This window comes from Saccopteryx bilineata, chromosome 2 (assembly GCF_036850765.1).
Source record: "Saccopteryx bilineata isolate mSacBil1 chromosome 2, mSacBil1_pri_phased_curated, whole genome shotgun sequence".
NCBI lineage: Eukaryota > Metazoa > Chordata > Mammalia > Chiroptera > Emballonuridae > Saccopteryx > Saccopteryx bilineata.
Genome location: NC_089491.1, coordinates 323,771,334 through 323,784,788, shown reverse-complemented (window position 1 = coordinate 323,784,788; position 13,455 = coordinate 323,771,334). Strand labels below are relative to the sequence as shown.

The 13,455-nt window shown below is 36.9% G+C and overlaps 1 protein-coding gene across 2 annotated transcripts in view; it reads right to left on the bottom strand.

The window, feature by feature from the left end:
* CFTR (CF transmembrane conductance regulator) overlaps positions 1 to 13,455 on the bottom strand; it is a 193,768-nt gene that overhangs the window by 64,710 nt on the left and 115,603 nt on the right. For both annotated transcript variants that reach the window (XM_066262171.1, XM_066262170.1), the window contains exons 15-17: positions 11,007 to 11,135; positions 3,735 to 3,772; positions 3,015 to 3,268 (exon numbers count right to left, since the gene is read on the bottom strand). In XM_066262171.1, coding sequence (XP_066118268.1) covers positions 3,015 to 3,268; positions 3,735 to 3,772; positions 11,007 to 11,135 — 421 coding nt within the window. The remainder of the gene's footprint in view (positions 1 to 3,014; positions 3,269 to 3,734; positions 3,773 to 11,006; positions 11,136 to 13,455) is intronic.

Below are 13,455 nucleotides of genomic sequence, written 5' to 3'. Positions count from 1 at the left end.
CTTTTATACATGTCTTATCTCTGTTTCTAGACTGTTAAGTGCTAGAGGTCAGTGGGACTGGCACACACTTTGAGAACCACTGCCCTACATATTATTACAATATTATTGACCCTATTTCCTATACTGTATTTTCCCATGAACGAATTTTTTAACTAATTCCCCTTTTTGATATAGTCTTTAAACACACTGTATACTTTCCAAACTCACTGCCTTTTCTATGTATTATAGTTCCCTCTGCATGATAACCCTTTCTCTTCATCTTTATTTGTCAAAATCTATGTCTTCTTCTTCTTGGCACAACTCAAATGCCTCTCCCACAAGGAAGCATCCATGTTTGTGTCAGCTCTAATGAATCCCATTCTCCTCTGGGCACACTCAATACCTTTACTATATCTTGTCAGCACTTCTGTGCTATAATGACTGCAATATCATTGTCGCTTTTATACATGTCTTATCTCTGTTTCTAGACTGTTAAATGCTAGAGGTCAGTGGGACTGTGCCACATTTATTTTCTCTCACTCATCACCCTCAGCAAAGGGCCTTCTATGGAGGAATTATTTAATGCACACTTATTTATTTACATCACTGTCACTTAGCTTTTAACAATTCCATCAGCACATTTAAACATATTTTTATAACTTTCCAGAAATTGCCCAAAATTGAAAAATATTAGTTTACTGTTCAGAAAATGAAAGTCCATCTTGGTAAAGAAAATCATTCTGGTAGTGCTTATTATAGTTCAAATGGTAGTGTCCTCTCAAAATATGCATTCACACTTCCACTCACGCAACATACTTTACTGAGCACCTACTATGTGCCTGTATGACTTAGGGTCCTTTAAGTAGTAACAGAGGAAAATCAGACACAGAGTCAAAGAAAATCAAGTTCAATGTACAGTTGTAAAAGGGCACACCTGAGAGAAACTGAGGTACACAAGACAAGGAAGCATTAGTTGCTACTGATTATAGCAGAGAAAATGAAGGCAACATAATGAGAAGAAATGGACCATAAATCAGTAACAACAGTGTTTTTGTAAATAAAGCATCTCTTTAAATACAGAAATTGGGGTTGTGGGTAGGGGGTGGGACAAGGTCATTTAGATGTTATAAGGTCATCTTGCTACTTCAGTTCTCATGAGCATAATTAAGGAAAAACGCAAAAACAGAGTTGTTTCAAAAATCATCCTCCAAAGTGGATTAAAGTGTGGAAAGTAAGATGAATCAGAAAATGAAATGAATGGTAACCACTTACATATGAAAGAGAGAGGGTTCCGAATGAGTCTGTGCAGGGTTTGAGGGGATGAGGAGCTCTGCACCACAGACAGGGACTGGCGAGTGCACCCCTGTGGGGACGGTCCCCACACAAGGAACCATCGGGGACCTGACATTAGTTTCATGTTGGCTGTGTAGCATGCAAGATCATTGTTTCATTCTCACAATGTTCCTCTGAGGTCCCCATTTCACGGCTGCAAAGGCAGGGCTCAGGCTGAGAAGAGTAACTTGCCCACGCTCATCGCTTGTGTGGGAACAAGCCGGGACTCAAACCGTTGCCCTGCTCTTTCCATTATGCCTCAGTATCCATTGCAGACTGCTGCAGCCTGGACACATTCTCTGTCTTCACTGTCTCTTGGTTTTTCCGTAAAGAAATAAAATCATTGGCTCAAGGTAACCTGACATTCCCTTCTAGGTCTAAAATTTCTTAGCTCTCAAACAGATGTTGGTGATAAGTATATCTAAATGAGGCAAGGTTTAGTGACCCACGAGGGCTTCAGAACAAACATAAAGATCTTCCTGCAAACTCACTCTGAAATTGTGTTAGCCAGAAAAAATTCGATGGACATTTGTTATCTTCATAGTTGTCCATTCATATCACTCAAAAATCCTCAGTCTTGGAACTTATCCTTTGCTCACTCTTGTGCATCTACTACCTCCACTCCCTTATCTGTGAGTGCACGCAGGGCAAGACCTGAGCCCCATCGTCCTTTCCTGCCGGCCCCTGGTTTAGTGCCACACACAGGAAATGCACAGCTGGTGCTGGGGGACCAAAACCTGGGAGTTCCTTACCAAACTCCAAATGTACATTTGTCTAAAGGGGAATAATAGACTTGATTACTTTCAATGTACCTTACAGTCCTTACTTGTTTAAATCTTTGGTCCCTTTATCTCACTACTCTTACTTTCTGTGACTTTATTTTTATTGAGGTATAACTGACAAATACAATTGTAAGGTATTTAAAGTGTACAAAGTGATGATTGAATATACTCACACGTTGTGAAAGGATGCCTCCCATCGAGGTAACACATCCCACACCTCTCGTATCTACCTTTTTTATTTTTATTTTTGGTGAAAACATTTAAGTTTTATGCTCTTTTCAAGGTTTAATTATACAATAAAGTGCTATCAATTATAGTCATATGTTATGCATTAAACTCTCAGGCCTTATTCATCTTATAACTGAAAGCTTCCACCCTTTAGCCAACCTCTATGATGGTATCAAAAATACTTTAAAAACACAGCTGGGATTTCAATCACCACCACCACCCCCCCCAAAAAAAAAGAAAAAACCTGAATTAAATTTAGATGATCACCCTTGAACAGTTACAAGAAACCAGATTATCCATCAAAAGACATTATCAGTAAAAGAATTTTATATCTTCCTTGTTGCTTCATCTCCTCTTTTAAACAAATTGAACATTGGTAACAAGAAGCCTTGAAGGGGTTAGACTGAACCTCTGAATGGAACTAAGCAGGAAAGCCTGCTACTGTTAGTGCAATGCCCTCAGCATCACTTCCTAACAAACTGAACCACGCAAATTAGCTGATACAGAATTACGAGGAGCAACAACATGTGCAGTCTATCGTATCTGAAAAATGACCACGCCTGTCATCAGTAAGCTCAGCAAAGATGCAGATGCCTCCCTGCAAAGCCAACACTACTACTAGAAAACGGACCAAATCACAGGCCCCCTTTGATGGTGGATCAGCGGCTGCATTGTGTGCACCTAGACAAGTACCTGCTTTCAGCGTGTTGAGGGTTGACATGGGCGCGTGAAGAACAGAGTGTAACATTTTGTGGTGTAAAATTTTCGACACCGTGATTAGAGAATGCACCAGTGGTAAACCTCGGAAGATTCCCAGAGCAAGCAGAGTGTCGGCTACTCCCACATAAATGTAAAACACGTAAAAGTAGCTGGTTTCTGTGACGATCACTGCGTAGCTGTTATTGGGGTTCCCCGTGCTGTTGTTCCCTTTGTCCTGAGGAGCTGTTCTGCAAAGCACAGGGACACTGTTACTCAGCAGCCACACCTTCCCATTGAATTTCCAATGCAAGTAAACGAAATGGAAGTTGAGTCCAAAGAAGCACAACGTATTTCATTAGCAGAGCTTTGCCTTTAATTTCAAGGATTTGCTATTGCAAGAAAGTAGACTAAACCTTTTCATCATTGAACTAGATAAAATTGGTTTTTATTAAGTACTCAGAGAAAATTCTAATATATAATGCTGTTTTAGATATTTTTGTTACATTTTATGGAAACTAAACATAACTGAATTCTTTAGAAATTGGCAAAGAACTGCCGGATCTATGCATGCTCAAATTTTAAGCAAAAGAATTTGATTTTTCACTTCTATGATATTGTGGGAAAATAAAGCACAGTAGGTGTTACAGCATTTAATAAGACCCAAACAGTCAAAAGGAACAAAATATAATCCCCAATAGAGCACAGAATACTCACTCTTTAAGTAGCCACAATACAACCAAAGAAACAGCCACCTGGAATGGAACAATTGATACATATTTGATATTTTTTCCATCATCTCTACCTGTTCTTCCCACACTCACCTCTAATTCCATCATGACCAACATCAAAACACATATAATTTCATTTTCTTTTTCTTTCTTGGGTCCAGCAGCTGCCATAATTGTTCTACAAACCATTATTTGTGGTGAGAACATGCTAACTTGGGATTCAAATTTCAGTGAATTAAATACTTTGTCATTTCATTTCTTCATTCAACAGGAAAGCTGAGATCATACTTAAATGTTTTAAATAAACTGAATTTCTTATAAAGAGACTAATCTCAGCCTGCTGGCGGGTAATTTATCTGGTTACGTATAACCAGATAAACAATTTCACTTGTCATGCAATGATTATAAGGAACTAATATCTATGAGACAATTAATTACTGGAAGAGATGAGATTAGTATTGATGAAAATCAGCTAAAAGTCTCAACAGTACAAAACTTTACAGTTTATGAATAAAGGTAAATTGTACTGAGGTTAAAACATACACTATTGTTACTCTCTGGGCTTTCTCAGACAGAAACTTTTGGCTGAGGAACAAATATTTTATGCCATAACTAAACAAAAAATTTAACAACTGTGGCATTTTTACTTCTTTTAATACTTAAACAATCCATGCTCTGTTCTATATCAATTTGAATTTCTATTCTCTTAAACTTAGTAGACAATCTTCTATTGATGGCCTCTCACTTGTAATATTAGAAATGACTGAAATAATACAATTTTCCCAATAATAACTATATTGAAAATTCAAAGAGAAAAAAACAAGGAATTGTGAGTAAAATAATTTGAAAATAAACACTGCATAAAAATAAATAAGGAAAAAACAAATATGTCTTATTTCATACCTGAATTTATCTTAAGTATTTAATAGTACTATATAAAATTTATAAAGAAAATTTAGCATTAAGAAATTATGTTATAGAAAAATTATATAGAAAAATTGGTTAAAATAGTAGATTAAACACATTCATCTCATTAAAAAAAATAAATTCTACAATGAAGTCCTATGCTCAAAACAGGTGTATCTGTTTTAGTTAAAGTCATATATCAAATAAGAATATACCGATAAAAAAAAGCATCAATTTTGCTTTCCCACTTTCTTCGTTGTACACCTAGGTTTTATGCACTGTGTTTATAGAAAGAAAAACTATCTTTGTTTCCTAGAAAATCAAGTAAATTCAAAATGACAAGAATCTCAGCAATAATCATGTCAAGTCTTTGTTTCAGTACAAATGGTTTCCTATTTCCTAAGACCAATCAAGATATTCCAGAACCTAGAAGAGGGTACATTTCTGCGTCATTTTATTGATATTATAGTCTCACTTTGTTCCAATTAAAGGGGTATCAATTACTCTGGTATTACTGACATTCTCTGGATGTGAGTAAATCCCAGAAATAAGTATTTCATAATATTCACTCTGGAACAATGGCCAAAGAAGTTTTCCGAAGAACTTGTCTAATCAGTGTAAATAAGGTTATTTCCTGGTTCTCATGAACAGAAACATGGAACCTGTAAAACCTTTCTAAGCACTTGATATAACATGACTTTAACAAAAATACTTGGACCAGATAGAAACAACTGAGTAAGCAAGTTCTATCATTTCTTTTCCAAAATGTTTTCAGATTATAAAAGTTCATATAGTTTATGACAGAGTGACAGTCCTGGATGGTTAAAGCAAAAAGGTCTTAATTTCAGTATTTTCAGAGTTTTAAACAGCATTCCTATCACAAAGAAAACAGCAGAGTGCAGATGAGAACTGTTCGATAGAAATTTAAACAACAAGAATGTTATATACATGCACTGTTCAATATTGCTGCCACTGATCACATGTGGCACTTGATTACTTGAAATGTGGCTTGTGTGTGTGAATGAGAAACCAAATTTTAAATTTTATTTCATTTTAATTAATTTCTTTTAATTTATATAGCCATACATGGCCAGTGGTTACTGTACTGAACAGTGCATGCATAGATGATAATAACTATTAGTTATATAGGGATGTAGAAAGAGTATTTATTTTATATATATATTATAATAAATACATTATAGAAAGAGTATTTATTATATATATTATAATAAATATATAAGTGTGTGTATATATGTGTGTGTGTGTGTGTGTGTATATATATATATTAGGCATTAGGAATCTAATGATGGCATTCTCTAAGGCTAGATCATGAATGGCCAAAATGATGATTCATGAACTCTGCAAATGGAACCAAGAAGAAAAATAAAAACCAATATTTAAAAACTAGGTCAGAATTAAAGTTATATAGGTAATTTTCTGGATGTGAGTGTAGAATATTATAGTATATACATATGGAAAGAGAGGTCATGTGCTTATATTTAAAAGACGTATTTGCTAAATAAATTACTAAACATCTTAGGAGATTGGATAGATGAAAGTTGATCAAGATGCAATGTAAAGCTCAAGAAGGAATATATCCAGAACCTGGGAGGAATCCTGGCCAGTTCTGATATTCACAACTAAAGAAAACAGATGCAAGGGGAATGTGATTAGACTTGCTTTATGAAAAGCTCAAAAATATGAATACACACAAACAAGGTATAATGGTCCAACATTCCATCATGAAGAACTTTAATTGGCTCAGAGAAAGCATGCCTAAATATTTCACTGTGGAATATGTGCAGGGGCCTTTATATAAGACGCAAGCTTCTCAATGCTCTGATGGGAAGCCTAGTAAAGTAACAGCAATCTCCCCGGTCGTAACCGAAGTCCCTGTCTCTCCTTAGGCCCACACCCATCCATTGGTCACAGAGCAGACAGAGTGAGCCTTGTAAGACATAAGAAAAAGATCACACCATATCCTGCCTGAAGCCTTTAATATTTTCTTATTACATTTAAAATACAACCCAAGCTCTGTAGGATAGCCAGTGGTCCTGGGAGTCCAGGTCGCACCTACCTCTCCTCTATCGCCACATGCCTCTTGCTTCTCTCCCTCCCACAAATTACACTAGCTTCCTCTCAGTTCCCATAATTCACCAAACTCTTCAGAGACCTTGGCATTTACCCCAATCTTTGTGAGTCTGAGTCTTCTTATCATTTGGGTGTCAGTGAATGTCATTCCCACAGAAAGGCCTCCCTGTCCACACTCTTATTCCCACCTTTATATTAAAGTGATGGATTTCCTGCTGGTGCTTATCATGTTCTGTAATTATGTCCATCAAAATGTATTTACAATCTATCTCCTCCCTCTGAGTGTGTTTTATCAGAGCAGGCAGGAATCATTTGTCCTCTTTTACACTGATCCTCAGTGCCTAGCACAAACAGTCAGCACTCAGTAAAACTGTAAGCAAAGCCATGGATACGAGAGTACTTTGAAATATACTTAAAATGTCACCAGAGAGAAAGCATACAACGATCGTACAGAAAACACGTTGAAAAAAGCAGGTGACATGTTACATAAAGAACCCAAACCAATTTATTCCACAAGCTTTGCACTCGTACAGAATTCAGACCTCCCTTTCAAGTTACAAAATGAGATCTGTGTTAAATGACTGCTAACTAAAACACTCCTCACATTTTGAGTTTTACCAAAGGCGTACTGCATGATACACATTCTGTTAACATAATAAACATATGTACTGTCATGTACTCTACCTGCACATTCTATTTTGTGCTTGACTGTACACAATACACAGAATTGTGCCTGGCATGTTGAGGGAACTAAAACAAATGTTTCAAATGAGCTAATGGCTGACAAGGCTCCATTGGAGCAAAGATGGCCTGGGCGCTGGGGATGGCTCCTTGGCCTCTGCCCCAGGCGCTAGAGTGGCTCTGGTCGCGGCAGAGCGACGCCCGGAGGGGCAGAGCATCACCCCCTGGTGGGCAGAGCGTAGCCCCTGGTGGGCGTGCCAGGTGAATCCCGGTCGGGCACATGCGGGAGTCTGTCTGACTGTCTCTCCCTGTTTCCAGCTTCAGAAAAATACAAAAAAAAAAAAAAATGAGCTAATGGCTGAATGAATGACAGGCAATAATAGTAAAGTGACACCTGTCATGACTTAATCCACGATTTCAATGCTTCGCAGGTCAAATGATGACCTAAAACTTAGACCCATGCTAAGTAAAACTGCCTTGAAAGGACTAGTGTTGACCAATAGCAGCAGTGGTATTCGAGAAGCATATTACATGTCAAGCCACCATAGGATTTCTCATTAACAGACAGAAGGGAAATCATAAAAGAATAGGACACAGCAATTCTCTGATATATTTCTTAAAATTCACAGAACGAAAGCACTAATCAAGAATTTTTAAACTATTCTGGTCAACAATAATACCCCCTATCTGTTGTAAAAGGAACAGGAAACTGTGTCCTAATCTATTGTGTTTTTCCTCTACCTAGTCAATGACACACAGCCATGCAGGAATCCTAGAAAGACTAACAGTACAGTAAAAACAAAGCATATTGAACCTACTGTATATAATTATAAAATCTAAATTGAAATACAGCCTCTATGAAATCTAAAAATGGATGGATCACCTTCATCAAGAAATAAATGTATTTTAAACTTTAAGTTCTCTGATATTGATGAGCATGAGGCTCAAAACAAGTTTTAAAAAGATTAAACAATCTTCCTGGACTAGCACCTGTACCATGATGCAAAGCAATGACACGATATTTCAATGATAATAAAAAAGGAGGACTCTGGTATCAAGAAAGGAGGTTAATCAAAAGTAAAAACTATATAAATTTTGACTCAAAGAAGGCAACAGAGTTGTGAACATGAGTGAGTAATTTGTTCACCTGTAGAATGGTGCACATAATTAAAACTGTTATTATTGTCTATTATCACCAAGTTTTTGTTATTCAAATTTTTGAGAGCAAGCTAATTGGCATTGCTTCCAAGATATTGGTCAAAAATCCTTATCATTTACTATATCATGTCATGCCTAGAGAATGACATTATCAATTGTTTTGTTCAATAAAAAGAAAAAGTTTTGCAATTATTTCAAAACTTCAATTAATAATGGGTAATCAGCATTTGCAAACTCTGTTGTAATGTGGTTTCTAGCCTAAAGATCACTGTCTTATTGATTAAGTGAGCTAATAATATTGAATAATACATGCTGCACATGTAGCAGCTCAATGCTCAATCACTAATTAATTAATTAAGTAATTATACACCATTATGAAACCTGTGTAAGTTCAACTCTATGGAGTTACATTCCACAAAGGTTCTGTAAATTAACATAAATCACCACCTCATTCAGACAGGACCATTTTTTCTTACATAACATTGTAAATAGAAAAACAATCATGAAATGTGAATCTTTCGATGCAAAGGTTCAAAACATTAACAATGATAAATGGCTGGTTTACGAATAAATGCAGCACAGAACTGGGTTTTGTTCACATTGATGTCGCTCATCTGGGAAGACTGGCAAAGATTAATGAGGTAAATTTAAAATATATTTCAATGCAATTTATTACTCATGTGAGACTGTTAAGTGACCCAACTCCGTATTTTTGTTGAAGTGTAAAAGGAATTATTGAAACTTTCATTATGTCTGTGCTATGGACTTATTCACCTTAAATGATCTTGAGCTTTGTAATGATCATATGACTTTAAGGATATTAATAAGAACAAGCATTGCTCAGTGTGTGCCAAGCCCTACATTAAGTGCTTTACAATCATGATGTCTCTTACTCCACAAAAATGGTCTATGAAGCTGGTACTATTACCACCTCCATTTTATAAATGAGGAAGCTGAGGCTCAAGGAGGTTAACTGGCTGAGTTTCATAGTTTTAATAAGACAGAGTTAGAATTCACATCCAGGTCAGTCTGATGCCAGAGTTGACACTATGCTACACTGTATATCACATCAAGCCTTCATTTGGTTTATTCATTTAAAATATTAGTATGGCAAGAGAGATATCATCAGAACCCGAAGATCAAATGGAAACAAATGGTTTAGAGGTGAAGTAGCATGCACATTTTGGAGGAAAATACCTTTAGACATTTAACACTGCCTTACTTGATCACAGAAGAGTGATGATATTTTATGTAGACTTCTTAATTGAGGTTAGAAACACCTAACAATAGGACAAACCAGCAGCCATCGGTTTGGTTTCAGATGTATACACTTACACAGCCTCAGGAAGGCAGCTCTGTCCTGACCCACTTCTGCTCCGAAGGCAGTGTGGCTGTCATGTTAGCTTCAGTCGTATGTTAGGACACACCCAGCAGTGTCCCCTGGAAAAATGTCTTAAGCGGTCATTCATGGGCTGAGTCAATGCATAGATGGGTTTTTGTTGTGCCCATGTAGGGCTTACTTGTGTTTATTTAACTGACTTCCCACATTTAAAAATGTGGAAAATCATACAGAAAAACCCGAGTTTCCATTTTATCTTGATAAATAATAAGATTTAGTGAAACCAATCCCAAATTCCTTATCAGCAAGTCCTTGACTGAGGTTGAGGTCTAGGTGCTCTCTTTAGATGACTGGAGGCTAAATGCTCTCCATTCAGCCTCAAAGTAATGGCACTCGCCTGCCCACCCCTTCTACCCTTAGGGGGCTGCTCCTGATCTAGAGAAAAGCACCGCCCACCATCACGCAACTTCTGGTTCTGACGTTAAACAAATCTGGTGGCCCACAGTGCTGCTGGCACCACCCCCTTTTTAAAATCTGCTGAGGCCAAGTACAACAGGGGCGGGGCAAAGACACCACGAGGGTGGAGTTGAACACAAAACTATTATGTGAGCAAGTGGGTAATTCAAGTCTTTGAAAAGATTGTTTACAATTATTACTAAGCCACTAATATATGTTTATTTTATTTCTTAAGAAAGTCATTTAAAGGTGGTGATTCATCACTTGTGTTTTTAATAATACAATATCTAGACTTAAATGAATTTAACATTTAGATAACATGATTCTCAGTGTTTAATTTCAATCCATGTAAGGGTATTCTACTTTGAAAATTTAAATCTCTCTATTAAAAAGTCTTCATATAGAAGATATGTGTTTAAGTCTATTTTATATGGTATATAAGAAATAATACAATATCAGTAGAAAAACTATATAGAACTATATAATATAATACAATATGAAGTTACATGTGTACTTATACTTCTGTATATACATTTATAGATGTGTACATGTATATACATATATCCTTCTAAATTATTCTTATTTTAATTTTAAATCCCATTAATATTTACAGCAGAAAACACTTACCTCAGCCAGAAATATCAGTAAGCACCAAATCAGCCCCAACATTAAGCTCTTGTGGACAGTAACATATCTAAGGTATGTGTTCCACGTGGTCACTGCTGGTATATTCTCTGTGTCATCAAAAAAGCACTCCTGAAGGAAAGAATCATGGTTATTACAATGAGGTGGGACACTTCCACATCCTGAGTCAGCATTTTTCAACTGCTAGACCACAGACCCATCCAATGGAAATTTCTTGCCCCTCTAAGAAAGAATTAACCACCCAGACATTGTATGAAGATCACAGACCTAATGATCTTAGTCAAATTCGCTTATGCTCATGGAGATTTCTACCTTAGCGGTCCCCAATATAATTCTGTTTTTACCGGTCCACAAGTGTAAAAAGACTGAAAACCACTGAAATATGTGGCTTTATTTTGAATATGTGAAAATAAAAAAATATTATTATTTGACACTAAATAAATTGCAACCAGTATAAACCATTATGAATGACACATGTGGTGTCACTCCACAGCCAGTGTAATGTCCACTGGAGCAACAGCTTTTTGAAAAATGAGAAACACTCTAAACTTCTGAAAGCATATAACTGATTAGGTAACTATTATTCTGTGACAACTTTACCATTTTAATGCATACCAGTGTCACAATTAAATGAATAGTACCATCAAACCAAAGCTTCCCATAGCTCTCCTTGATTTAACTTATTTTTTAAGGGTGTCCTTGGAGAAATACAGTTTGAAATTTTGCTAGCTATAGAAATCTCCCAATAGACCTGAGGTCAACTGATAATTTGTCTATTCCTGAGGAAACTAGGATAATCTCTCTTTCCAGCTATGATTTCAATTGCGTGATTCTACTCTTCAGTAGATTTCCCTAGAAGTTTTTATTTGTCCTATGTAGATACATTTCAAACATTTGAAAAATAGTGATTTTAGATAGTCTGAAGAAAAAGGATACTTTCATTTCTCATGAAGTCAAAAAATTCACAGAAGAAGCGCTAACACTTCAAAGGGGTCCTATGAGATTAAAACACAGGACACTGGTTAAGTATGAAGGTTTTTGGAGTCAAATAAACTGGCTTTGAATCTGGGCTACATATTGACTTCCTAGATGCTGCTTGAATTGGGGCAGTTGAAAGAAATTCATTCAGACTGATATTAAAACCACATAGATAAATTATACTTTAGGAAATCTTTTTTAAAATTATGGAAACACTGAAAGTCTGTATTTCTGAGATAACCTATTTTGTTCCTTCATTTTACAAACAAGGACACCTTGGCCCAGAGATGTTAAGTGACATAATTGCTAAAGGTTATGCTGCTCTTAATTGATCATGTTATTAAACATTCCCATTCATTACAACACTGCCTGTTTCATCCAAGACACTTGAAGAATTTTTTTAGTAAAAAATAAACAAGACCCCTCCACTTATATCTCTTGCTATTTTAAAAATAAAAGTATTTTATTCTTTAAAACTTAATGTAGGATTCCAAGCTGGGAACTGAGTGGGTGGACGTTCCAACTACCACCTCCCAGGACCAAAACGGATTACAAATTAATTTAAGAACAGTCATTTTCGGAGGACAGTCTGACTCTGGGTGAGGGGTATGCAACATAATTTAATGACAAGATAACCTAGACATGTTTTCTTTGAATATATGTACCCTGAAATATTAATGTCATCCCATTAACATTAATAAAAATTTATTAAAAAAAAAAAAAAAAAAAAAAAGAACAGTTATTTTGAAAACCCAACTTTGGACTAAAGGAAGAGGAGTCTATAACCAAAGATCACCAAAGAACCACTGAGACTGGTAGGAAGGGCAGAAACATGGAAAGGGCTGCCCAGCTCCCAGGAGCAAGGGGCAGCAGAGGGTCCGGAGGAACTCTCACTGCAGGAAGGTCACCCATTGAGGTGTGGGTGCTCAGCCCAGGCCTGTAGCCCCAGCCTAGAGCCCCAGAGCCTAGAAGAGGTGCCCAGACAGAATTTGGTGGTGAAAAGAGCCAGGTTTTTGTCTGCGAGAAACAGACAGCTTTCTGAGACTCAGACTCCATCTTAAAGAGCCTGTGCAGAAAATCTCATTCACAGCCACTTACTTAGGGCTCCAGGGAGGAACAGCTGAGAGGACTGGAGTTGCATGAGGAGAGAATAAAGTTGGAGGCCCCGGGAAAGACAGGGTGGAGGGCCGCTATCCTAACCTATTATGCTGAGTCTTTCTCCAGTACTGTAGTTGCCACTTTTCTTGGGCAGAGCAACCTCTTAGAGGAATCAGCCTAGTGAAAAGCAACTGCTTCCTCCTCAGGAATCTTTCCTACTCCAATCAGGGCAAAAGGGTCATTCTGAGAGGCCAGGAAGCAAGGGGTGCATCAGTGACTCAGTTTTCTGGTGCTGAGGCTGGAGCAACATTCACATGCTCTCCTGAGTCTATGACTGGTGCTTACACTTCACAGG